Here is a 27,407-nt window from a genome sequence, read left to right on the forward strand (position 1 = left end):
CAAGTAAGTGATTAGGGAGATAGTCCTATACTAGAGAGCTGGGAGAGGAGGACAGAGTGAAAGATGGTATTGAATGCTTTCAATATGTCCAAGAAAAGGGCTGATGCAATGTGTCCCGAGTCTTGGGCTTTGTTGACCATATCTAAAAAGTATATTAGAGCTGTGGATGTGCTGTGACCGGGGCAAAACCCATGCAGTGTTGGGGAGAGGATTTTATTCTTTAGAAGGTAGTCTAAGAGTTGTTTTTGCACACATTTTTCAAGAATTTTAGAAATGGGGGATAGTACAGCAATGGGTCGGAAATTACAGATATCGGCTGATGGGCCACCTTTATGAAGTAGTAGGATGATTGCTTTTTTCCAGAGGCAAGGGACAAGGGATTCTTGGATGCTAATTGGATACGCCACAGCGTCAACAGTGATTTTAAGAATGCAAATCTTCTGTTTTTCACTGCCAAAATACACAATTTGCTCATAAAAGACAAGCTACTTTTACCAACACAGTTAAAAGACAATGTACAACACATTTCTTAACTACACCTACAATACTTACCTTCTAACTGATCTTCTTTTACTACTGCGACCTTGTGGCACTATCAAGAAACAAAAAGCATTAGAATTCAGTGTCTTCTCAGTATATCCAACCACGTCACAAATTTTTTTTTTTTTAGAATAAAAAATGCACACACAGATAGAACAGGACTACCTTCAACACTCCAAAGAAAGTATGATCTGAAAACACACTAACCTATCAGCAAAATAAACTGTAAATGTGAAGCTACACATTAACCTTTATACAGATGACCCAAAGCACAAAGAGCTGTATCTCAAAAATAAACAAAAGAAGCCACAAAGAGGTACAACATGAAAAACCCTTGTAAGAGATTTCTTTAACTCCCGTTTAGACACTTCATACATTCTACTAATAGTTTTGAATTGTTTGGGCATAGAAGAGCAGTGGTAGTATTTACTATCTTAAAGCAGATTCTGAAACTACTACAGCATATAGAGATTTCACTAAGAGTCACACTTGCTCTTTAGTTAAAAGGACAGACAGCCTAATCAATGGTGATGGAAGGGGATGACAAAAAGTTAAATCATCTACCCCCCACCCACCCCCAACCCCAGTCACCAGAACAGGAAGGACTAAGAGTTCACTAGGCAGCTCTTCTTGAGTGGAACAGTACTAGTGTATGAAAACTCACCACAACAGTAAACGTTTGAACAGGATCACTATTACTGCAGTAGAATTCATTACATGGGGGACTCTGCCACATGATGGCACCAACCCAACTAAACTCTCCTACAAAAAGGCACTTGAATACAACACACACTGAAAAACACCATTCTACCCTTGGTAATTTTAATGCAGCTCAAAGCTAAATAGGACTGTAGCACTTTGTCCCCTACTACACTAGAGGGAGTTTTAATCACATCTTTGCAATAACAGAGCACTGCTTTTTCTGGTGAAATATGTATGATTTTTAACTCTTGTAGAACATCTCAGTAAAAGATATATTATGGGTTCATACCTGATTTCCATTAGTAGTGGGAATATAACTTTTCCTCAAGCTGAGAAATAAAGCAAAATGCAGCATGCCAGACTATGTGAGTGAGATTCCTATGAAACCCTACATTTGTACCCAAGTAAAAGCTAAACGCCTGTCCACCATTAAAAGTTAAGGAAACTTTTAGATAACTGCAGAAGGACAGTGTGGCACAATATACACATAGCAGTATCACTGGCTCAAGAGGTAGCACACATGCCTTTGGTGCCAGAAAACCAGAAGGCTTTAGGTTATATTCACACTCCAGGTGACTGGACTGCTGACACTGCAGTGCAGCATGGGTGGGTGGGGTTGCTAAAATTCATGTGTGTTGTCGTTCAGGTGAGACGTTAAACTGAGGTCCTATCTGCTTGAATTGGTGGATGTAAAAGATCTCATAGTACCCATCAAAAAAGTAGGGGAAGTTTCCCAATGCCCTGAACAAACTTTCCCCAGTAGTATATACCACCTCAGATCTCCCCTGAAAAGAGACCACTAGAATGGTGGGACTAACCTGGTCAACAGAGTTTAGATAATAAATGCAGACACACATGCACGAGTGCACACACACACACGCACACATGCACTAGAGCACACACATGAGCATGTCATTTTACCCATGGGGACTTCAATGTAGCCCAATTCTGAATCTGAGTGCAAACCTCCCCTCTCCCCCAACAGGGAATATCAAGTTCTGCCATGTTTGCAATAACTAAAATGCTTAGTAGTCTGGTAAAGTATAAAGACCTTTTAGTTATCATATAATGCATCTCAGTCAACATATGTGCTGGCCACACGAGGCATTTTCTCTCTGAATTCCCACCCTTAATGGGAAAAAAGTATAATGCAAAAGGTCAGAACCACGTCAATTTAAAATGCCTGAAAATCTCTACATTCGGTACCCATATATAAAAGTCTACACATTAACTCTTCCCAAAGAGTGCTGGAAATTTTCACTGCTGATCTGTGGTGAACAGCAGCCCACCAAACTACTCCTCCACCAACCACTGGGAGTTTTGGTCATCCCAATGTAACTATTCCCCAACAATGACAAGTTGGGAGACAATGGCAGAGCTTGTCTGCTGCTTCCAAGCAACTGGATAGCTCAGCCCAGTTTCAACCTCTTATGACTTCTTAACAAAACTGGGTCTCCCCCTTACCTTCCAGTGTACCAGACCATTGCCACATTACCTGACTAGTGTCTATTTCCTCTGGAAAAATGACTCACAAAAGGCTGGAAGAATAGGAAGGACTACTCTCACCTCCAGTAAGCAGATATGTAGAATTGCATCTGCAAAGATTTAGTCAGTTTAGAAAGTCTTCCCATAGTAAATGTGTCCTTCATCCCCACCCTAGACTGGCATGTCGATAGTGATAGCCATAAAGTGAGTAGGTACCTGGGCAAGTGCATCTATCTAGCTTTTAAAAACTGTAACATAAGGGACAGGTGATCTACAGATGGAGCCACTAGGCTCTTATGTATTGTAGTACCTACATGTGACATATGGCAACAGTTAACATGGGAATGACAGTTGCAATAAGTCCCAGTGTGTCTTAAGACAAATATAGGCAGATTTTCTTTGAGAAGACAGAAGTAATGTAATTCTGTCTGAAGAGACTGTATAGGCTCTACTGAAGATGAGTTCTGCAAGCTATCAAGTGTCTAGACTTAGACAGATCAAAGTGAACAGCTGAGATAGGTTTAATTCTTACTTTACAGTTATTCCTAGATGGGTCTATGACAGATTATCGATTTTTCAGAAACTCAAAAAAAATATCGTAGACACCATAAGATAGAGTTTCTGAAAACTTGAATATAAAAAAAAAAAAAAAAAACAGAAATCTACCTTTTTTAATGTTTTTGCAAGGGAGAAAGCTCCCTGCATCCCCCACACCACTACAAATTATATATACTAACTCTGAGACCGTGCTACATTGAGGAAAAGGGTAAACTTCCCGATCCTCACTGTACCGCAATCTCCATTCAAAAGCTTCAAGTTTTCAAAAAATTGATCATATGGTCTTCGCCATATGGAGTTCTAGTTTCTCAAAACTCGATCAACTGACAGGGACCCTCCTAGATAGTGGAACAGCTTCAAAAGAGCCTCCTGAACTGACACCAGGCTCATAAAAGTTGGACTAGCAAGAAAACAATTGTCCAAGTAAAGGAAAATACTGGCTTCTTCCACCCTATAGCTAGCTCCCACAATAAACATATACTTGGGGGAAACCCTGGAGCTGTGGTAAGAAAGTACAGCTGTGCAAATAAACTTAACCATAACAGAAGATGTTCGAATGGTCACTGCTGCAGAAGCCTAAGCTCTACAGATAGCATAGGCTACAACAGCTGGACAGATTCCAAAGCTAGAGGACACCTTCCATGTGCCCAATCCATTAGGTCATCTCAAAAAAGACAGGTTTGAGTACTAAGTCCTTTGGAGTGTTCATACCAACAGAGACAGGGAGGCTGAGCCCTAAAAAGGCAAAGCTAGGAACACAAAATAAATATCCACACCCCAGCATAAACAACACACCAAAAACAAAGGGGATGAATGGAGTGAGCAGCTACTGCAGCAGTGATCATTCAAATATCTGTTATGGTAGATTTACTTATACAAAGTACAGTTGTGTACACACTTACCATAAATGTAAATGTTTGGGTGTATTCACTGTTGCAGTCATCACCTGTGGGTTATCCCCTGCTGTGGTAGCCCTCGGTCAGCCCAAATATCAGAGTCAATGTATTTGTGCGCTGGCTGCCGTCGCCTGTAGCCTGATGTCAGGTCATCAGTGCTATAAAGCAAGGCAGCCGACGTCATTACATCAGTTTTTCGTGCCCTAACCCATCAAAAGCACAAGGGAAAAGATAGACGTGGTCTTGGTGGCTAAAAGCCACCTAGGGAAGCTTATGTCCCCCTAGGGGAAGAAGTTAAATGGGGGATGGAAGGAGTGAAATCAAGACTGCAACAGTGACTAACATCTATATTTATGGTAAGTGTACACAACTGTACTATGTTGTTCGTGTTTCACTGTTGCAGTCATCACCTGTGGGAGGATTCCCAAAGCTGAGGAAAGGGGTGGAAGGATAGGTTGAGTCCTAGGTAAGGGTCAGGAGGCCCTGAACAATTGCAAAGGCAAAGCCTGCCCTAGACTTAGAAAAGAGGGGTAGGTGGTAATGTTTTATAAAGGTATGGACAGAGGTCCAGGTGGCCACTTCCAAGATGTCCCTGGTGGGTACTTCTCTGAAGAAGGCAGTGGAAGTGGAGGTTGCCCTAGTGGAGTGGGTACGGACAGACTTAGGGATGGCTTTCCCGTGTAGTCTGTAGCAGAAATGGATGCAATGTGAAATCCATTTGGAAATGGTTTGTTTGGAGATGGGCTTTCCTCTGTCCCTGGGGCAAAGCTTACAAGTAGTTGGTCTATCTTTCTGAATGGCTTAGTACGCTCCAGATAGTATCCGAGTTGCATGTGTATGTTTAGTGAGTGTAGGATTCTTTCACCCTTGTTTTGAGGGTTGGGAAAGAAGGTGGGAAGTTGTATGGCCTGGTTAAGGGTCACATCAGATACCACCTTGGGCATAAAGGAGGGGTTAGTTCTCAGGGAGTCTCTGTCTGCATGGAAAATGATGAAGGGCCCAACTGCCATCAGAGCTTGAAGTTCCGATAACCTTCTGGCTGAGGTGATAGCTAGTACGAAGGCAGTCTTCCATGACAGGTATTTCAATTCTGTAGAAGGGGCAGGTTTGAAAGGAGGTAAGGTTAGTTTTTCTAACACATAATTCAGGTCCCAGGGTGGCATGGGAGGCCTTCTGGGAGGCCTGATATTAGAAGCCCCTCTGAGGAATTGCTTAAGCAAAGGATGAGAGACGAGGGGTGGATCTGACTCATAATGGGCTAAAATGGCCGAGGCATGCATTTTAATACAGGAGAAAGAGAGGCCACTATTGAGCAACTCTGCTAGATAATCCAGGATAAGAGGGATGGAAGGTTGGAAGGCTGGGAGGTACTGCCCCCTTTTGACTGTTTCTGGGAGAAGAATCTTTTCCACTTCCCTGCATATGATTTTCTTGTGCTGGGCCTTCTGGCCTCTCTGATGGTGTCCATGACCTGTTTGCTTAACAGGGACTCCTTGCTAGTTTTTAGTGCATAAGCCATGGTGAAAGATTGAGAGTCTGTAGGTCTGGGTGCAGTACCTTCCCCCCCTCCTGGGTCAAGAGGTCTGACATCAGGGGAAGCAGCTTTGGGGTCTGTAAGGTCAGGCTGCATAACAGGGGATACCAGTGCTGTCTGGGCCAGTCTGGAGCAATGAGGATGACCCTTGGTCTCTCCTCTCTTATTTTGATCAGAACCTTGGGAATAAGGAGCAGAGGAGGGTACGCGTACACAAAGAAGGAGTTCCAGGAGAAGGTCAAGGCATCCACCTTCCATGCTAGGAGGTGGAACATCCTGGTGGAGACCCTCTGCAGCTGGTGGCTGAAGTGCGAGGCAAAGAGATCCACTTCTGGGGTCCCCCACTCCTGAGTGATTTGCAGAAAGATTCTCCGTGGAGCTGCTATTCGTGGGGGTCCAGCACGTTTCTGTTTAGGTGGTCTGCCAGGGTGTTGTTGACCCCTGGAAGGTAATGGGCAATTAGGTGTAGCCCCATGGAGGTGGCTGTAAGCCAGAGACTCGTGGCTAACCTGCACAGGGGGTAAGATTGGGTGCCCCCCCCCCACTTGTTGATGTACCACATCACTGTGGTGTTGTCTGTTTTTATAAGGAGGGCCCCTGGCCTGAGATGGGGTTGGAAGGAAGTCGGAGCCTTTTGTACTGCCAACATTTCTTTCTGATTAATGTGCAAGTGAAGTTGCTGGGCATTCTAAAGGCCTTGGGTACACCTGTCTGCTAGATGAGCACCCCAAGCAATGTCTGAGGCATCGGTGGTGACAGTCTGGCCTGAGTGGCGGAGGATGAAAGAAGACCCTTGTTCACGGCACAGGCCTCTGCCCACCAGAGAAATTCGGCCCTTATACACGGGATCAGAGGGAGCGTGGTCTCTAGGGACTGAGAGTGCTGACACCAAAGGTTCTTTAAGTACCACTGAAGTTTTCTCGTGTGGAGTCTGGCGAGGGGGATAAGAAGGATACAAGATGCCATGTATCCCAGGACTTGCAGGAACTTCCTCACAGTGAGGTGGCTTCTGGAAGCCAGATGGGTGAAGTAGAGATGCAGGAAGCTCTGCTTTTTTGGGGATAGGAAGGCCATTTGGGATGCTGTGTCTAGCACAGCTCCCAGGAAAATAATTTTTCTGGTGGGGTTTTGTTTTGATTTTTTCTCATTGATGGTCAACCCTAGGGGAGTAAGGAAAGATTTGACAAAGAGAAGGTCCTGGAGCAACTTTTCTTTGCACTCTGCCTGAATGAGGCAGTCATCCAGGTAAGGGTAAATCTGTATATTTCTCTGTCTGCAGAATGCTATAGCCGGGGCCAAGCATTTGGTGAATACTCTGGGAGCAGTAGATAAGCCAAAGGGCAGTGCAGAAAACTGAAAGTGTTGATAGCCTGCTCTGAAGCACAGGAATTTTCTACAAGATTCCCTGATGGGAATGTGGAGGTAGGCATCTTTTAGGTCTAGTGTCACGATCCAGGCATTTTTGGTTAGCATGTTGAATTTGGGGACCACCAAGGAGGTGTTAAGTTTCCATAGATCCAGGATGGGGTGCCAAGTGCCCTCTTTTCTGGGAACAAGGAATAGTCTGGAGTAAAAACCTTTTCCTGTTTGAATCGGAGGTACAGGTTTCTACTGCCCTCTGGAATAGTACAATTTGGACCTGTTTCAGTGCCTCTGCCCACTGGTTTGAAGGTAGATCTGGGTACCCTCTTAGAATTGGGAGTTCGTTGAAAGAGAATCTGTATCCCTGAGATATGATTTTTAAGACCCATTGGGCCATGGTTATAGAAACTCAATTTTTTTGAAGAGGGTGAGACTTCATTCTAGTATTTGATGAGTGAAGGGAGGCAGAGGGGGAAGGGAAAGTCATTGTGAGTGCTTGCCATAAAAGCTTGGCTTAGAACTCCCTGCTTTAGAGACGGAAGTGGTCCATTGTTTTCTTCTTTGCTGGCCCTGGGATAGGGGCCTGGTTAGCCTGTTCCTGTGGGGCTTACCTTGGCCCTGTCTGCTGGGTGCAGGGAAGGCCCAGTGCTTAGAGGGAAAGTTCCTGCTGAATCTGAGAGGTTGAACTTGAAAGAAATATTTTACCGTTTGCATAGATTTTGTTTTGTCTTCCATCTTTTTAAGCACTTCTTCTGCTTTTTCCTCAAACAGGTGCTCCTTATCTAGGGGTGCATCAATAAGTTTAGACTTGACATGATGAGGGAGAGGTTGGTCCTTCAGCCATGCATGTCTCCTAATAACAGATCCTGTCACTGCTGCCCTGCTAGAGGCTTCTAAGGCATCATATCCACACTGTAGTGAGTGCTTGCCCACTTAACAAGCAGAGTGTAGTAATTCTGCCAGATCCTTGGAGTTGGCACAGCCAGGGGAGGAAGCAATCTTCTGTTTTAATTGTTCCAGTGTGTTGTTGATATTTTAGAATATGGAACTGACAATTGAGTGCTCTGATAGCCAAGGTTGCAGATGCGTATACTTTCTTACCCCATCTGTCCAGATCTCTGGAGTCTTAGACAGAAGGAAGAGGATTCTTAGCAGAATTAGTCTTAGCTCCTTTGGGTCCCTGTGTAATGACCTCCAGGTATGCAGCAGGATTCCTATACAGGTATTTGTGAGAATCCAGTACTCTGTAGTACCTATCAGGTTTACTTGGTGCAGGAGGCAGGGCATCAGGGACTAAGCTGGATTCATGGAAAACATCATCCACCACTTCCAAAATAGGTGGGATGGCCAGGGGTCTGTCCTGGGGCAGGTCCAGAAACTCTCTAAGACTTTTCTTAGACTGTGGGAAGTCTTGAGATTCCCACTGGAAATGTTCCCTGAGGGAATGAAGGGTTTCCCCAAATGAGAGGTCCTCTGGAGGGGAGGCAGAGGGGATGGACTCTTCTGCATCTGAATCCTCATAAACAGTTAAGGGATGTTGTTCCTCTTCAAAAGCAGAGTAATCAGATTCCTCAGATTGTTGATCTGTCATAATGTCTGGAGAAGGATGCCTTTTTCTTTTAGGAGTGAGGGCTGGAGTACCTCGAATAAGGGAGATGAGATCCTCTGCCATTTTAAGCATTTGAAGTTGGGGCGGGGGAGCAGTAGCAAGATGGTGGCTAGAAGCAGATTTCCTAGGACTGGCCTGTCTTCTAGGCCTGAGAAAATCAGTCGGTCTCTGAGAAGTAGTAGTCGGATGCGAAGATGTAGTTTTTTGTCTAGATTCGGTAGTGCGAAAGGTCTCCTCGGAAGCTGGTGCCTACATCGTGCTCCGGACCCAACCGAGGCAGAGATAGCCAAAGGCTCAGAAGTAGAAGTAGGTTTCTTCAGCATGCCAGACTCCGAAAGTGTCTCGGCAGAGGCCTGCGTAGATAGCAAGTTGGGCATCAGGGGCTGCGAAAGTGCCTCACTGAATTCCGGAGAACTGACAACTTGCTTAGCGGTAGCATTGTTGGAAGGCTTAGTCTTGTATGGCCTGTCTCTATCCTTATCTCTATGTTTTTTCGGAATATCCACAGATTATTGGCTGACTGACGCCATATCAGAATTCGAAGACGGAATATGAAAATAATTGTCTACAAAAAGAGCTCTATGGCGAATGGTTCTCGCATTAAAGAGGGCACAGAACCGGCAACGAGAGACGTTGTGATTTGGGCCTAAACAAGTGATGCAGAAAGAATGAAAGTCTCGGTGTGGGATCTGCTTTCCACAGGCGAGACAATTGTTAACTTTTTCGGACATCAGTTAGAGCAAGAAAAAAAGTGTCCTCAACCGGGTACTTGACTTTAGACGTCTTCTGCTGAAATTCAACTTCTGGTAGCGACTGACCAGCACTCATGTGAACTGCTTCTGCCAGGGGTTCCACGGCAAGAAAGACTGATGTAATGACGTCGGCTGCCTTGCTTTACAGCACTGACAACCTGAAGTCAGACTACAGACGACGGCAGCCGGCGCACAAAAACATTGACTCTGATATTCGGGCCGACCAAGGGCTACCACAGCAGGGATAACCCTACAGGTGATGACTGCAACAGTGAAACACAAAGAACATCTATGCGTTCATCATATTGATCACTACTGCAGTGGCCTAAGCTATATGGGTAGATTACCATAGCTTACAATTTTTTGTAAGTGGAAGAGGAAGACTCCAGGAGCCCCTAAAGAATGGTACTAGCAAAACCTGAACAAGACCTAGAGAAGAAATAAAGTTTGTAATGCCTTGTAAATGTATGTATACAAGACCAGGTTGCTGCTTCTAGAATACAACCCTTTCCAAAAAGCCATAAATGAAGCCAGGGTCCTGGTAGAGTGGGCCTTGACCCTGCCTGGAGTTGTTTTGTTGTAGTTGAGTATAATAAAAGGTGACAACAATTTGGAAATAGTCTGCTTTGACACAGGATGTCCCTCCTCCTTACCCTCGCAAGAAATGAACAATTTATGCAAAGATCTGAGACATTTACTTCTATTAAGATAGCACCAGATTTGTCTGTGAGCATCCATGGTATGGAGTATCCTTTCTCCCTCATTTTTATGTTCAGGAAAGAATAGGGAGAGATGGACAGTTTGGCTTAAAGTAAATATGGATACTACTGTAGGCAAAAAAAAGGATTAGTTCTCAAAGAAACCCCTTTTCTGTGGAAAATGAGATAGGGTTGAATCACCATTAGAGCTTGCATCTCAAGACAGTCTTCTTGCAGACTTCAGAGCAATCAGTAAAACAGTTTTCCATGTTAGGAACCTCAATTCAGCCTGATGAGCTGGTTCAAATGGAGCAAGTGCTAACTTTTATAACACAAAATTAAGACCCCAAGGATAGGCTACCGGTTTTCTTGGAGGCTTCTTATGCAAAACTCCTTTCAAATAACTTTTGACATCAAAATATTGAAAGAGGAGGATCCACAGGCAAACATGATGAAATGGCCGATAAATTAATCTTGATGTAGGAGTTGTAAATGACATAGGATACTAACTTGCACTAATATTATAAAACCAAAGAAACACCTGCCCTGAATGGGTGCTGGTTATGTTGCTGTCATCAACTAGAAAACCTTTTCCATTTGCTAATATAGGATTTTTCTAGTAGCAGGCTTTCTTTCCTCCATTAGTACCTGCTGCACATCCTCAGTACACTGGTGCCTAAACAGAATTAAGATCCTATCATCTGGGCAGTCAGTTGAAGTGGACTGGGGTTGGGGTGTATCAAACACCCATGATACTGTGCAAGTAGATCTGTTCTGTGAGGAAGCTTGTGGTAATTGCCCATACCCATTTACAGAAGAAGCAAGAAAGAAATATTGTGTAACATTTCACCGTAACAGCAGATGTCCTACTTCTCACTGTTGTAGTACTCATATTATGAACATCCTGCCAAGGATAGCCTTTCATCTGCCCAGTATACCAAGGCCTTTACACAGTGATTTTGGGAGACTCTTCCTGAATCTTCAGATGTACCCTGTATATCAGTGGAAAGGATAGGAAAGTATACAGGAACATTCCTGTTCAAGGAAAGGAAAAGGCATTTGCCTTTCAGTTCTTCTTGCATGGAGTCCTGGAGCAGAATCTTGCTATCTGATTCTTCAAAGAAGACCTCCCATAGATGGATCATACCCTGGAAAACACTAATCTAATTTCCATTCATGAGAGTCTGCCCTTGTTCTGCTTAGCTTGTCTGCCACACTATTTTGCTCTGTGGGACTGCAGGATGCCTGCAGAGTGAGACTGTGCTTTGAAACTATATCCCAAGCTAATATGGCTAATCTGCAAAGGGGTTAAGACCCGGCTCCCCCTTAGTTGTTGATGTACGACATGGCTGTGGTTTTGTCTGTGACAATCTGAAGTGGTCCAGGGAACTAAAGACGATTGAAAGAGTTAAGTGCTTTGATTAGGGCAACCATCTCTTTTCTATTGATGTGCTTATGTCTGTCCTTAGTATCCCATACACCTTGCACTGTTACCCCACCTGAAACTGCTCCCCAAAGCAAAGTCCAAGGTGCATGAGGTGATGACTGCTTTGGGCCAAGGAGGAAGAAAGTGAGACCTGGATTCAGGGAAATTTGCTCTCTCTACCAAGTGATTTATTTTCTGCTATACCCCAGAAATAGAATTAAAAAAAAAAAAAAAAAAAAATTTGGTGCTGTTGGTGCTGCGAACAGACAGAGTCCAGGGGTATTGTGAGAATCATAGATAACATGAGACCCAAAATCCTGAAGTATTCCCTTGCAGTAGAAAACTATTAATAAACGAGGAAGAAAGGCTCTTTGAACTGGGGCAACTATTTGACACCCCAGGAACACAATAATGTGTGAAGAGTAAAAAAAAAAACTTTTGAGTGTTCTCTACGACTTTGTGTAAAAGATTCCTAACACTTTAAAAAAGACTTTGTAAAGATGAGCAAGTTGTCTAAATATGGACAAATGTGGATATCCTGTAGCCTGCAACAAGCTATTATTGGAGCTAGACACTTTGTGAACAATCTTGCTGCAATGGATAGTGCAAACTATAAGGCAGAGAACTGATAATGTGATCCAGACGAACAAAGCCTTAAGAAACACCTGAAATCTTGTTGAATGGGAATATGACAAACAGCTTTCAACTCTAGCCTTAACAGGAAACTTAAATGATGGGGAAGAAATAACAGACTGAAGTGACAGCACGCTGAACTTCGGAACGATCACAAACAGGTTTAGGAAAGAAAGAACTAACCAGAACTTGTCTCCAAGCATTTTCTTTCTTTGACCCTCCTTGAATAAAAATCTTTCCCAACCAAGGAAGGAGGAAATGGCTCCCTGAGACAACATATGTTGAAGGACAGGGGAAATAAAAGAGTCTGGTCTAGTGGATAAGGACTCACTCACTGGAAAGGTTGAATTTCCTCCTACTGCCATCTGCAACCTTGATGAGTGATCTTCAGAAACCAGTTGTCTGAAACTGTTTCTAAAGTGCAAAATCGAGATTCAGACTTTCTGGGAGGGAAAAGGAACTGCCGGGGGGGGGGGGGTTGTAGACAAGGTCCCATAAACAGACATTCTGACTTGTTGGACTGTCCATTGTTTTGGGGGGGGGTCCTGAATTGTTTTTAAAAGTTTCCTTGACATTTTTTTAAACATCTGTCTATTAGCATTTTGCCAAAACTGTTTATTTTGTTTCTTGCCAAAACTGGATGAGGGGTTAGAGAATCCCCTAGAATTTTTCAAAAAGGAGGGCTGAAAAATCTTTGAGATTTCTTGCATCAGTTTATCCCTCTCATTACACTTTTTGATAACCTCAGCAGCAGAGGGACCAAAAACTACATCTCTTTCCAAAGGAGAATTTAAAATCTCATTTTTCACATCATCTGGGAGGTTCTAAGAGCACAGTCATGCAAACCTCCTCAAACCAGTACCACTGGCCACAGCGCTGCAAATCAGTTATACACGCACTGTAAGCAATAAGTTGTGACCTGTAAAATGGAAAAAAACGGAATTATTTAAAGCAGAATTTTCCTCACAAGAAGAAACTAAATGCAAAACATTTCTCATACTTTCACAATTCAGAATAAACCTTAACATATAGGTTCATAGGTTGGTACTAGGCTATCGGCCCTAGGGCCTATACAAGCCTGGCCATAACAATTCCCTGGCTATTTCTTCCCACAGTATTTACTCCCCTGGACCCCTGACTGACGTGATCCCCAGGGTGAATTTCTTATCTCCCATCCAGTCATCAAGGTTGCTTTTGAAGAGGGCTAAAGAGGTGCTCTGCTTGACATGTATGGGCAGTCTATTCCAGAGTCTGGGGAGTCTCTGAGTCAGGAACCTATCCCTCTAGCATGTTTTGTTCATTGTGATGACAAGGTTTAGATCCCTGGAGCATGTCTACAATTCAAAATTCTGAAAATCACAAGTTGCAGAAGCATACACTATTTTCCCATACTTATCAATAATCTTCCCATCCTTGTCAGAAAGAGTAGGATTGTAATCAACCAAATGTTTAGCAGCAGTAGGATTAACTAAAGCTATAGCAAATGGTTCAGGTTTTTTATAAAATGTATAAAAACTTAAACAAGACCGAGGAAATTTATAATTTTTATCTGCCTTTTTAGGGGTAAGCAGGCTGACTATCACAAAAATTGCAGCTAATGACAAACAAATCCTCCAAAACTGACAGAACAGAAGGAATGGATGAAGGTTTTGGATATTTCATCTGTAACAGCTCATTGTATTTTCTGAAGGACTGAAAAACCTCAATGTTTCAGAACTAACACAGTTCCCACAGCACCCAAGACACACAGCAACACCAATGTCTCACTTAGCAACCCCTTAAGGTGTAACACTCAAAAAAGAAATGTTCTTGTCATTGGAGACTTCACAGTGAGACATACGATGTCCCACTCACCAAGTTAGATACGGAAAAAGTCATGATCAGCTGCCTGTCCAGTGCCAGGATTCATCAGATCACGCATGCACTCAAGATATCTTGGCAACAGATACCATTATGACTTCATCATAGCTCATGTTGGAGTGAATGACTTGAGACATACCTCACTGGCTTATATGAAGAAAGAGGTGATTGAGGTCTCCAAGTATGTATCCCAGGCAGGTATATCCCTAGCCTTGAAAAGCACACATTATCCTCACCTAGAATGATGCCACAGCATAAACAAAAAATGATCAATTTCAATAACTGGCTTAGTTTTGGTGTCATTCAAAGGGTATACAGCTTCTGTCAGCCTGGGATGACATGTTCGAAAAACCTCGCTGCTTAGCCAGAGATGGTTTGCACGTGGAAACACTGGGCTTTTGGCTGCTGGCAAAAGCTCTTGCCTACCCCATAGTGCCTTTTTAGGCAAGGTTTCAAAAACAAAATTGTTGACATGAAAATTGCCAATCATAAGAAAAAAAAAGTTATGTACTTACCAAAAAGTTCCATCTGTGTTGCTCATTTTCATTTTCCTCAACCTGTAGGTTTTGAATCAGACTTGGCTGCTTTACAAGTTTAGGATTCAGAGCTTGATCTCCCCCTCCTCTCCAGTCCATAATGCCTCATTCCCCCAGATTACCTCAGCTTGAGTTTGCTGCCAACATATATATGGGTGACGATCAGAAAATCGAAGTGGGTTCGGTCGAGCTCACTTCAGTCAAAGTCTGGAGGCCGAACGGTGACAATGTTGAACCCAACAATGTTGAAGTACGACTCTCGCCCCCATCTTGACCCATGTTAAAGCCCATTCAGAGGTTTACGGTGAGTCATATTTCAACAATGTCGGACTTCAACATTGTCGGTTTCGTGGAAGTAGGTCAATGATACCATCATTCGATGGGGTCAGGTTCAACCTTCTGATGGTAAACCTATATAGCAGGTGAAAAGATTCTGACGATGCTTAAGGGTTGCTATGGCATCTGTCTTTATCTGATGAAGTCTGGGAGGTGCTCAGACGAAAACACGAGTGGTTTTGTGGAGCGTTTAATTTTACCAGTTATTCTGCTTTGCCTGAATAAATCACTGTTTTACTACTCCAGTTCCAGTTTTCCATATATATATATATATATATATATATATATATATATATATATATATTTTTTTTTTTTTTTTTAAGAGATAATCATACATCCACTAAAAAAGGTACAGAGTGTACAGCTGAGAGGCTCAGAACAGGAAGTGTATTTCCTACTCTTATCTCCATCAGGTCTTTCATAACTATGGACAGGGAAGGAGGGCAGGGAAGTTGAGGAAGAATGAAAATGGACAACACAGATGCAATAGCATAAGTGCATAACTTCTTTATCTGATGATGTCACTTTCATTCCTCCCTCAACCTGTGAGACAGAGACTCCAGCTACAACAACCTAGGGTGACCCTCATAGAAGAATATTACAGAGCACCGCAGAGCCAAAAGCAGCCCCATTCCTTGAGATATTGTCTAGTTCATAATGTGTAATAAAAGGTATGAGAATTTGACCAAGACCACAAACATCAATTGACACTCTTGAGCAAAAATCTTGAGATGTTGCCATAGATCTCGTAGAATGATCTTTGGCATGTCTAGGTAAAGGAATCCCTTTCGAAGAACAAATAAAGGAAATGCAATCTAACAGCCATTTATCAAGTAAGGATTTGCCAGCTGCTGCACCTTTTCTAACATCTGAGAAAGATATGAACAGTTAATCAAAAATGCAATGGCTTTTGGCTTTTCCCAGTTAGGGGTCGCCACAGTGGATCACCGGTCCACAAACTGATTGGCAGTGGTGTTTTTATGGTGTCGAGTTGCCAGCCCAGCATCCACCCTTCACAGAAGGCACACACACACACACACACACACACACACACACACACACACACACACACACACACACACACACACACACACACACACACACACACACACACACACACACACACACGTCTTTAAAACTCACCACAGGGAGGACATACAGACTCCGCACAGAAGGAGATCCAGATAAGAATCGAACCAAAGAACATCTTGCTGTGAAGTGACAATGCTAACTGCTGCATCACCACGGCCTATAAACAGTTAATCAGATTTTCTGAAAGATTTTGTCCTGTCCAGATAATAATCGCAACTGCCTATGAAAATCAAGGAGATGCAGTGTGTATTCTCCCTTGTTTTGAAAATTGGGAAATAAAACCGATAGGGTAAATAGACGATATTCTTTTCTGTAGCAAGTGTAGACAAAAAGGATGGACTGGTCCACAAAGTTACTGTCTTTATGAAAAGTCAAATAATGAGGTTTAGAGAGAGGGCTTGCAGTTCAGAAACTCTTTTACCTGAAGTAACAGTTACCAACAGAGCTGTTTTCCTGGAAAGATGCTTCAAATTTACCATAGCTGCAAGTTCAAAACAAGGAAGAACTAATGCCTGTAAAATCGAAATTCGGTCCCAAGAAGAAGATGAATCTTTGATTGGGGGACGAAGTAAAAAGGTACCTCTGAGAAAGGCCTTGCATAGTTTTGACAAAGCTGGAGAGGAAGAGTTCTCACCAATGTGAACATTTAAAATACCTGCCAATTGAACTTTTACAGTGGAATATCTGGCCCCATTTTGGAAGAGGAAAGACAGGAAATCCAAAACTAATGGGATAGGAGACATAAAAGGATCTATTAGCTTCTGTTGAGCCCAGATGCAGAATCTTTTCCATTTGCTCTTGTAGATTTTTCTGGTAGATATTTTGTGGAAGAAAATCAGAATCTTTTGGACTGGGGATGAAAGCCTTGAATGTCTAGCCATCAGTAGAATTGAAGAAACCATGCAGTCAATTTTAAGCCTTGAAGATCTGGATGAGTCTGCCCTGAGGGATGGGACAGTAGACCTGGAAGAGGTTCCAGTGTCCCGGGAGGGCAAATCAGGTGAGACCAAAGGAACGTGAACCAGACTTGGAGAGGCCAAAAGGAAGCAATGAAGATTACTTTGCTCTTCAACTGGTGTGCTTTCTGAAGAAATTTGGGAATCAGAGGTAAAGGAGGGAATGCATAAGGTAGACCAGGGGGACCAAGCATGGACTAGAGCATCTCTTGGTGACTGTCCTGAGGGGGATCAAGGCAAAGAACCTGCTGATTTGTTGTTGAGGGGGAACACAAGAGATTGCAGCAAGGTTGACCCCATTTGAGGAAGATCATATTTGCCAATAACTGATTCAGAGATCACTAGTAAGGCATCTGTAAAACTCTGCTAAATCTGTCTACTAGAATGTTGTACTCCCCCAGAATGTGCATTGCAGTCAGAAAGTGGTTGGTAGATATTGCCCACTGCCACACTCTCATTGCTTCTTGATACAGAGGTTAAGATCTGGTTCCTCCTTGCTTGCTGAAGTACCACACTATGGACATACTGCCTGTCTGAATCACAACAGTCCCTAAAAGGAGAAAGTTGTGTTGTGCTTGCAACACTAGAAGGATCGCTTTCATCTCCAGGACACTGATATGCAAGTTGGTCTCCTCAGAAGTCCATGTGCCTTGGACAGTCTGCCCCAGAAAATGCCCCCCACCCCATCTGGGAGGCGTCTGAGGTCAGCATGGCATTTGGTGAGGGAAGAACAAAGGGGCGTCCTTGGCTGACTTCTAAGGAATGAAGCCACCAAAGGAGAGAATCTTTGCATACACGTTAGCTTCATTGGTTGGTTCGGTGGGTGGTGGTGTAAAGATCAGTGAACTAATAACATCCACTGTAGGATTCTCATGTGCAAGCTTGCAGTAGGTGAGCACTAATTTTGCTGGAGGGGTCAGAATTGCTAGGATCTGCGAGATATGCAGCCTCAGGTTCAAAACTCTGGTTGGCGGTAAGTAGACCATAGTTTTGGTCGTGTCCAAATGTGCTCCAATAAAGTCTATCAGTTGAAGAGTTAGTAACTGATTTTTGCATGTTGATGGTTATACCGAGAGTGGGAGCTAGCTGCAACAGGTAGTCCCTGGCTTTAATGAGTAGATGTCTGGTCGGACTGGTTAGAAGCCAGTTGTCCAGATAAACAAAAAGTGGAATCCCTGCAGTCTGAGAAGAGATGCAACTACTGCCATGCATTTGGTAAACACCTCGGGAGCTATGGTGAGACCAAATGGCAGCACTCTGAATTGGTGATGGCTGGCTGAAGACATCGTCTGGAGAGCCTGTCCATTTTGATACGGTAGTACTCATCCTTCAGGTCTATCGAGCACATCCAATCATCCATCTTTAGAAGATATAGGATGGATTGGATCATGACCATCTTGAATTTTGAGTTCTTCACTGATTTGTTCAGAGATGTCAGATCCAAAATAGGCCTTGGGTCTTCTGGCTTCTTTGGTACTAAAAAGAACCTAGAGTAGATGCCTGATCTGACTTGGTTGGGAGGGACCTCCTGGATGACTCTTTTTTTCGAGTAGCTTTGTGATATCTACAGCTGCTGCCTCCCTCTGACTGGGTGCCACATCAGGAGGCAAGTCTTTGGTTTGGGAAGATTTAAAAAGGGAATGCAGTATCCGCCGGATAAGATCTTTTGCACCCTTCATTCATTTATGATGGCTATCCAGTCTTCTGGGTGCAAGGATAAGAGTCCCCCAACTGTCTCCAGAGAAGGGCAACCTTTCAGGGGTGCTGAAAGAGTCCGTCTGAAAAGGAATCTCGAGACCCTTGATTTAGCAGACCCACTCTGCCATGGGGAAGGTGTCTACCACTATAACTGTTTCCCCCTCTACCTCCGGTGGAAAAGTCTCCTTGAGATTCCTGAAAAGGATCTTGAGAATTCTTGAACCACAGTGTTTTGCCACCACACTGATTCCTGGAGAAGGATCTTTGTGGGGTAGAAAAATGGATTCAGATTGCAGACATGGTCTTTTCATCTTTCTCACTATGGGAGTCTGTGTCTTTAGACTGTAGGGCGAAATAATGACAAACCATTAAAAGGTGCATTAACAAATGACTCCTTGAAAGGTTCTGCAAAGTCACATAAATGCAGTCAGGCATGACGCCTAACGGCAATGCCAGAACCGGCAGCCCTTGAGGTGCCTTCTGCAGCATCGGAAATCAACCTCATGGACAAGTTGGTTATCAACTGAAGACTGAGGGCACTTTCCAGTGGGATACTCCGGGGAGGTATCTGAAGAAATTTGGGGCTCATAGTTGGAAAAGATTGGAGGCTTTCTTGGACTGGCTGTCCCAGTGGTAGACGTGAGGTCTCAGTCACAGATTCCATGGAGGTGGGGATTGGATCCGACACTGGGAGAACCGACAGTAACCTAGTGTGGCAGAGGACCCCTCTCCACCACCTCGAAGGCAGATGGACTATGAGGACCCGAGAGTCATCCCTCCAGAACCAAAGCTGTCAGAGCAGACTTCTCCAGAGCCCGCACAACCTTCACATCCGAAAGGGAAGTTGGCACAGAGAAAACTCTGAGGGGAAACGACAGCTCCAAAAACTTCAGAGTCAAAGTAATCCCCCCCAGACTCGACGTCTAGGCTTTGGCTCTGAGATGTATTGGACCCCAACACTGTTGGAGCCAAGTCCATCAGCGAGATGGTTGGACTCTAAGTAATAACTAATGGATCCAACATCTCTGTTCTCGGCACCATCGGATCTCATAAATCCAAAGTAGGAGGTCGGATTGGAGAAGGTGCTACAAGACGGAAGAGAGAATATCTGTTCACAGATCAAAGAGAAGACAAAGACTGCAAAACTCTTATCTGGATCTGTGTCTTGAGAAACTGTCTCATAATTCTATCCACCTCATGCTCGGACAAGCTCTGGGAAGACATGACTGAAGAGGAAGCTGATGGTGGCCTGGACACTCTTTTGAGAGAGCTTCCTTGAGAGGAGATCTCTGTACCAAGACTTCCGACCCCGAAGTAACGGAAGAGCACTGGGAGCTAAAGGAGTAGAGAACAGCACCTCTGGATCCAAAGGTCTTGAATCTGAGGTTTTTGGAGCCTTTTCTGGAGGCTCGGAGGATGAGGAGGATCTTTCTCCGGGGAAGGTTTCCTATGTTCCCAGACCTTCTTGTGTTTCTTCACGGGGGTTTGAGCCCCAGAAGTGGAAGGCAGAGAAAGAAGCAAGCCCTTTAATGAGCTTGTTCCGGAGGTCCACCAGCTCCTGTGGATAAAACCCCTCGCAAATGTCACAAGAACTTTCCAGGTGCACTGGGCCTAATCAGTAAACCTACTCCCCGTGAGCATCAGATAAGGCAATCTTGTGCCCACAGGAGCACAGGAAGTTAATTTTTTTAAACACCCAAGGATTTAATTGGGCTCATCAGTCATGGTAAACTAAAAAAAAAATCTACTTTCAATTTACAGAAGAGAGACCGAGAGAAGGGGAAGAGGAGGAGGAAGGGAACAGAATGGAAGAAACCTGCGAGAAAGTCTAGCTAGTCCAAAAACCTTTTTTTTTTTTTTCTTTTTTTTTTTAATACAAATTAAGATTTAAGAGGTAAAAAAAATGGGAGATGAAAGAAAAAAAAAAAAAGGAAAAATCACAGCTCAAGGCAGACTTACAACTAGAGAAAAACTTTTGTTAGGAGCTCTCAGAACAGCAAAACCTTGATGCTTTCCACACAAGCAGCAAACAAGATCTGAGGTAATCTGGGAGAATTAGGCATTATGGGTTGGAGAGGAGGAGCTCGAGCTTCGAAAGAGGCCGGGTCAGATCAGAAACCCCCAGGTTGAGATACGAATAAAAATGACATCATCAGATTAAGAGTTATGCTGCTAAATGCTAGGAGCCTAAACCAAAAACTGCACACTCTGGAAGCACTTCTATCGCTAGAAGATGCAGATGTCTGTGCAGTTGCAGAACCCTGGTTCAAGGCTTCAGAGAGTACAGGCTACAATGTCTTCCACACCTTCAGAACTCAAGACAAATGAGTGAGAACCAAAGGAGGCGGTGTTTCTATTTATATTAGGGAGAAATTTACCTCCTGACTAGTTAGACTGGACAACTAAATGGAGTTACTCCAAGTTCAGATTACTGTGGGTAAGACCTCCCATTCAAGTCATAGCTAGTTACAGATCTCCCTCCATGAATCATGATGTGCATGAGGCCTACTTGACCAAACTAAAAGTCAATCCAAATACTGCCAAACACTCTGGCCATGGGGGATTTCAATTATCCCACTATCAACTGGAAAACCTACTCTAGCCCTAACTCACTTGTGCAAGAGTTCACTGACTTTGTTAACTCAAATGCTCTGGAACAAATTGTTCAAACCCCACAAGAGGAACAAACATACTAGATCTGGTCTTCACTAACATGACAAACAGGTGCACCAATACAAATGCTGGACCCTCATTATTTAAATCTGACCACAAATCAATCACCTTCAAACTGGCACTAACAACAGAACTCACAAAGGGCAAAGTCAGACTAAACTTCACCAAGGCAAACTATACCCTCCTAGGGGAAGGTATCAATGCATTCCAAGCCCCACCACCAGCTGGGAGTGGTAACTACACCAAAGCTTACACTAAAGCCCTGTCGAATCACTAGTACAAGTGTACAGACTCCACTGTTCCAAACAGAATCAAAGTCAGAGCCCCAAGTAAAAACAAACCACCAATGTGGATATCCAGTATCAACAAACTTTACAACAAATGCAAAAAGTTGCTAAGAAAACTAAAGTGAGGCCCCAGCAATGGAAATCACCCTCCTCAGCCTAAGCAGGCTAATAAGACAACATGTCAAATCCTCTAAGGGTAACTGAGAAAAACCTAGCAATCACATCCAAGGATAACCATAAGGCCTTTTACAGCTACGTATATAGCCTAAAAGGTAGAACCCAAGCATGTGCCGAACTACTGACTAATGGTATCACACACACTGATCCCACAGAGATAGCAAACCTCTAGTGGCAAGATTTGGTGAAAATTTCATCCCCCATCCCCACCAAACTTATCACAAACCTTGCCCTCAACTCCCCCCCACCCTACATATCATAACAGCAGGTCATTAATGACTTGTCAAGGCAAAAAACACAGCCTCTGTAGGACCAGATGGCATCCCAGGCTGACTTCTAAACAAAAACATGAACTAGCATCACCAATAAATACTCTATTCAATCATAGCCTATCCACAGGCTTTGTTCCTGTGGAATGGAGAACAGCAACAGTTACTCCCCTCCACAAAGGCAACAGACCCGGGGAATTGTAGACCATAAGTCTGACCAGTCTCATCTGTAAGGCCATGGAACGTATCATCATGGACCTCATAAATAAAGACAGAAGTGATCTCCAAACCCTAGATCAATCCAATTCGGCTTCATCAAGGGCAGATCCTGGCTGTTAAACCTGGTGGATTTCTTCAAAAATGTGACCAGGGCTATTTACAAGAGCAAATCTGTGCACACAGCATACCTCGACCTGGCAAAGGCCTTTGACACAATCCCACACAAAGGCATTACCGATAAACTTGGCAAACTGAATGTAAACTCCTTTGTTGTAAGATGAATTGCAAACTGGTCCACAAACCAGTCACATACTATCAAAGTGAGCGACTCCACAGCAACCAGCAGACCTGTCACCAGAGGGGTGTCACAAAGGTCAGTGCTGAGCCCCCTACTCTTGGTATATACTTCTCAGAAGTTCAGGCCAAAACTAAGGGGCTGTGGCTGACCAAGTTTGTGGATTGCAAACTGGATGCAATAACTGAATCCCCAAACGATGTCAATATACTTCAGGAGGATCTTGCGCAGATCGACTGGCGTCTTAGTCATGGTCTCAAACTGAATTCAAAGAAATGCATCATCATTCCTTTCGGTAAAAACAATGTCCCTCACACTATCAAATTAACAACAATACCCTATGTACCAACAAAGTGGTATGGGATCTGGGATCACAAGTAGACTGTGACCTTAACTTTGACCACTATGTGTATACTGTAGTAAGGAAGGCCTCCTACATAGTACACTTGATTAGCAAAGGCATCATCTCTAGAGCAAAGTAGGTTTAACCCACTCTATACTAGTCACTAATCAGGCCCATAAGGGAGTATAATGCCCCTTTTAGCATATACCTTACAAAGTACCTGCAGCAAGCGGAGAGGCCTCAGAGGTTTCTAACAAAGAAGATCAAGGGACTCCAGCACTTGCCTTATACAGACTGACTAAAGTTCCTGTCAGCATACTCTGTATTACATAGACTTCTTAGGGGAGACTTATTCCTGGCTTAAAAATCAATCTCTGACCCAAACCTAATGAATCTGCTGCACATTTGTAAATCAAGAGAGACAACAGCTACCCGTTCCATGGACCTAAATATGGCCTGCAACTTGAATAGGACATACTGGAAGGACAGAGTGGTCTCCCCCAGTGACTGCCGCGTCTCTGGAATAGGCTGACAATTCATGTGAAGCACTGTTCAAAAGGAACCTAGACGAGTGGATGAGTCACTGTAAATTCTTACCAGGCATATCGGGGATAGCACCCATAACCCTCCTGGACATGGGCAGTCATTGCTAAACAAAATCCTGGGTATTGAGACTAGAGTATCTATGATATTACATTGGGATTAAACGGATAGGCTTGAAATTACCTCTGCCCAGGTCGATAGCCTAGTAACCTCCTATGTTCTCCCACTGAAAACAGTGGCACATTCTGGAAAATACAGAAACAGAAACCTCCATAGGGGGAAATCAGAAATGGCACTCTCCTTTGAGTCTGAATAAAAAACTGAGGGAAACCCTGTACATGTTTCTTCATCTTCCAGTCCAGATACAGAGTCTTTAATCTCTTCAGGAAATGACGCAACACTCAATTTGAGGAGTACACATATTTAGTTTTCTGCTTTTTTTTTCCCTGACAGGAAAAATGGGACTAACAGTGTTAATAATTAATGGGAGCAGCAGCTTCCACAGTGATGGGCACAACATTCTGACTCAACAAGGATATTTTCCCTGTTCTCTCTCGCAACCCCAACAAGAATGGTTCTCTCTTGAACACAGAGCAGACCCCAAAAGCTGCAGAGGACATGGCCAACGTCTGGTCCATAGAGGCAGTAGGTGCTACACCAGAGGGATCCAGGGTAAAAGATAAGTGGTGTGAGGAACAACCTATGGTCACAGCAGTCACCCACCTGTGACTGAGGCAAATTGCTAGCCTGCGGTGGTGGTTAAAGCTTAATGTTTTCTTTTTGTGGCTGGAAGAAAAATCAACTGTGGGGTCCAAAGATTGTTCCACGGCAAGCTGAAAATGGTGCCCCTTTCCCCAAGGAAAAAACATGATAAGCTGGTCAAATGTTGAACCCATTACAAATCATTTTCTGATTTCAGTACAGGGCATCTCCTGATGAGTTACTGGACTTGTCAATGTTGAGAAGCATGTCTTGTGAATGTCAACATCTTTATTTGTTCATAATGCTGAAGGATCCTTGAAAAGGTTGGGCATTTTTCTGGTTTGTATATTATTTTGTGATACGATTAGCTGAGAATGGGTGAGGTAATGACGTAATTCAAGCCAGTTTAGTTGTTTTGGGCAATACAGTGGTGAGTCTTACAAGACTAACTTGTGGCAAACATAGGCACTTTATTAGAACATTGTTCTAGTTTAGATGCGAGTGTGGCCTACATTTGTCAAGAGTGAACTGCCATATAGCAGAAATGGTAAGACGAAGGTAGACGCTGTTTTTCTGGTACTGTCTGTGAGTAAGTCTGACTGAATAAAGTCTTCCAAATTTATGTTGGATCGTTTTAATAGTCTAATGGATAAGTAAGTTAACTTCCAGTTGTCATCCATTATGACCTAGTTTTGTGTGCAATACAATTTCTAACTTTGAGTTATTTAAGGAAATAATAATGAAGGCATCACTGTCCAGACTGTGTGTATTTTAGGAAGGAAGGAAAAGATAAAGCTTTGTTTTCTTTGGATTTATTAGGAGCTGACAGCTCTTAAGCCAGGGTTCAATAGAAGTAAAGATTGCTGGGTTATATGCAAAGATGGGACAGATTTCAGGCAGAACATACGAGGGTCAAGTTGTTGGCATATTGGATTAAGAAGGCATATTTGGATGCAGTATGGATGTTGTTAAAGACACTAAAAAGCAGAGAGCTCAAAACAGATTCTTGGGGTGGGGGTACACTGACTGTGTCAGGCAGAAAAGCAGAGTGGGAATTTCAGCAGATAGGTAGCTGTTGAACCAGTGTAGGAAAAGCAGTGAGAGACCAAGAGAAGATAGCTGTTGTAAAAGTTTGGGATGACAGACTGTATCAACGGCTTTTGATGAGTACAGAAATAAGACAGAAAACATGCTACCATTGTTTCTTTCTTAGTTAATGTTATTCAAAAAGTGGAGAAGGGCAGTGATAGTACTGTGTCCAGGGCAAAAGCAATGCTGACCTAGAGTGAGAAACTAATAGTCAAGGAAGTGCTGGAGAAGTTGAGAAAATTCACATTCACTACTTCAGTAATACAGTTGCCCATACTCGCCTTTGCCACCCCCTTTTGCTTTCAATCTCTCCCAGTTTCATAGGATCATAGAACGTTACTAGGCTAATGGCCCTAGGGCCCTTACAAGCTTAGCCAAATTCTACCCTTATTTCCACAATCAGCATCTACTGCCCATGTCCAAAAGGGACACAGGTGGAACCCCAGGGATGAATTTACTGTTATCCATCCAATTGTCCAAACTACATTTGAAGAGGGCAATGAGGTGCTCTGTTTGACATGAAATGGGAGTCTGTTCCAAAAGTGTGGTAACCTCTGGGAGACAAATCTATCCTTCCAGCAGGTTCTATTAATGCCACATACCAGGTTAAGGTCTTTAGAGCAAGTAACCCGTGTACCATTTGACTTGCGGATATGCAGCATTTCCAATAAAGCAGGGTCAGAGATTGCCTTATATGCAAGGCAGAGATCACCTCTGAATGGTCTGTATGAAACAGAATAAAGTAACAGTAATTTCAGATGATCCACATAGGACAGAGGCTGAAGACCTTGAATTTTCCTCGTGAGGAACCTTTGTGGTCTCTCCAATTGTTGCAGGTGCTTGGAAAGGTACATACCAAAAGGGGCATTGTACTCAGTTATTGGCCTGATGAGGGAAGAGTACAGGGAGTTTATAACTTATTTGCTTCTGGAGGCAATGCCCTTACTTATGACGTGAGCAATACAGAATGCCCTTCTTACCACTGTGGAGAAATGGTGATCAAATGTAAGGTTGCTGTCAACCTGTGTGCCCAGGTCACTCAACACTGACTGCGTACTTAGGGTGTTGCTATTGATGTGGTAGTTAGCATGAATATCGCTCTTACTGAAAGGGATGACAATACATTTTCTTTCATTGAGTTTAAAGCCATAACTTTGGCACCAATCATTTGTTTGTGTAAGATCCACTTGTAGGATGTTGACATCATTTGGAGATTCTATGACCACTCCCAGTTTGCAGTCATCAGCAAACTCTGCCAGCCACAGATCTTTCATTTCTGCTTGTACTTCCGAAATAGATTCCAAACATTAAAGGTCCCAGGACTGATCCTTGTGGAACACCACTGGTTAAAGGTCTGCTGTTGGAAGTGGATTCTCCTACTTTGACTATATGTGTTCCATCAGTGAGCCAGTTAGTGACCCATCTAATGATATAAGGGTTGATAACTAGTTGGGTGAGTTTGTCAATGATGTCTGAGTGGGGGACAGTGTCAAAAGCCTTAGCTAAGTCTAGGTAGTTCAGTGCCTTCTCTAATGATACCTGCCTTTCTGTGAGAAGTCTAGATATATTTCATTAAGCAGTCCCTGATTTGATCTTCCTACTCTCCATGTAAAGTTTTCTCCACCACCACAGGTGAAAAGCACAGATTCTTCAGCACATATCCCTACGTAAGAGTCAAACTATGATGGCCATGTTATTACTCAGAAAATCATAGCTTTGACCATACATACCTTTGTTGACAATGTGACTCTTTGCTCTTTAAAACTGTATCCAGATTTGCCATAGTTTTCCTTCCAAAGAAGTAAGCATTTTTTTAATCTCAAGGCTACCAATACTATGACAGAGATCACCGAGTTCAAGAAAATCTCTGTTACTCCATTCACTTATTCACCATGTACTTGTATAAAACTGTTACTTTTTAGATGTTGAGCACCTAGAAAGTTGCGGCTGTTTCTACATTTACCTTTATCGTTAGGCCTTTCAACTTGCCCTCACTTTCAGGCAGCAGTGACATCATTTCATATATGGCATTTTTAATATTTCTCCCAGAAATTCTGATTCAGCAATTTTGCCCTGCACTCCAATTTTATTTCTATGGGGCCATTTGTAGATCAATTTTTTTTTTTAACAGTTAGGC

General features: G+C 43.3%; 1 protein-coding gene across 1 annotated transcript in view; it reads right to left on the bottom strand.

Moving 5' to 3' along the window:
- Window positions 1–27,407, bottom strand: part of POLD3 (DNA polymerase delta 3, accessory subunit) — a 713,420-nt gene that overhangs the window by 633,074 nt on the left and 52,939 nt on the right. The window contains exon 4 of the mRNA XM_044072678.1: window positions 553–592. Within this exon, the coding sequence (XP_043928613.1) occupies window positions 553–592 (40 nt within the window). The remainder of the gene's footprint in view (window positions 1–552; window positions 593–27,407) is intronic.

Source organism: Protopterus annectens, chromosome 5.part0 (assembly GCF_019279795.1).
Source record: "Protopterus annectens isolate FY-2018-M chromosome 5.part0, PAN1.0, whole genome shotgun sequence".
Lineage (NCBI taxonomy): Eukaryota > Metazoa > Chordata > Ceratodontiformes > Protopteridae > Protopterus > Protopterus annectens.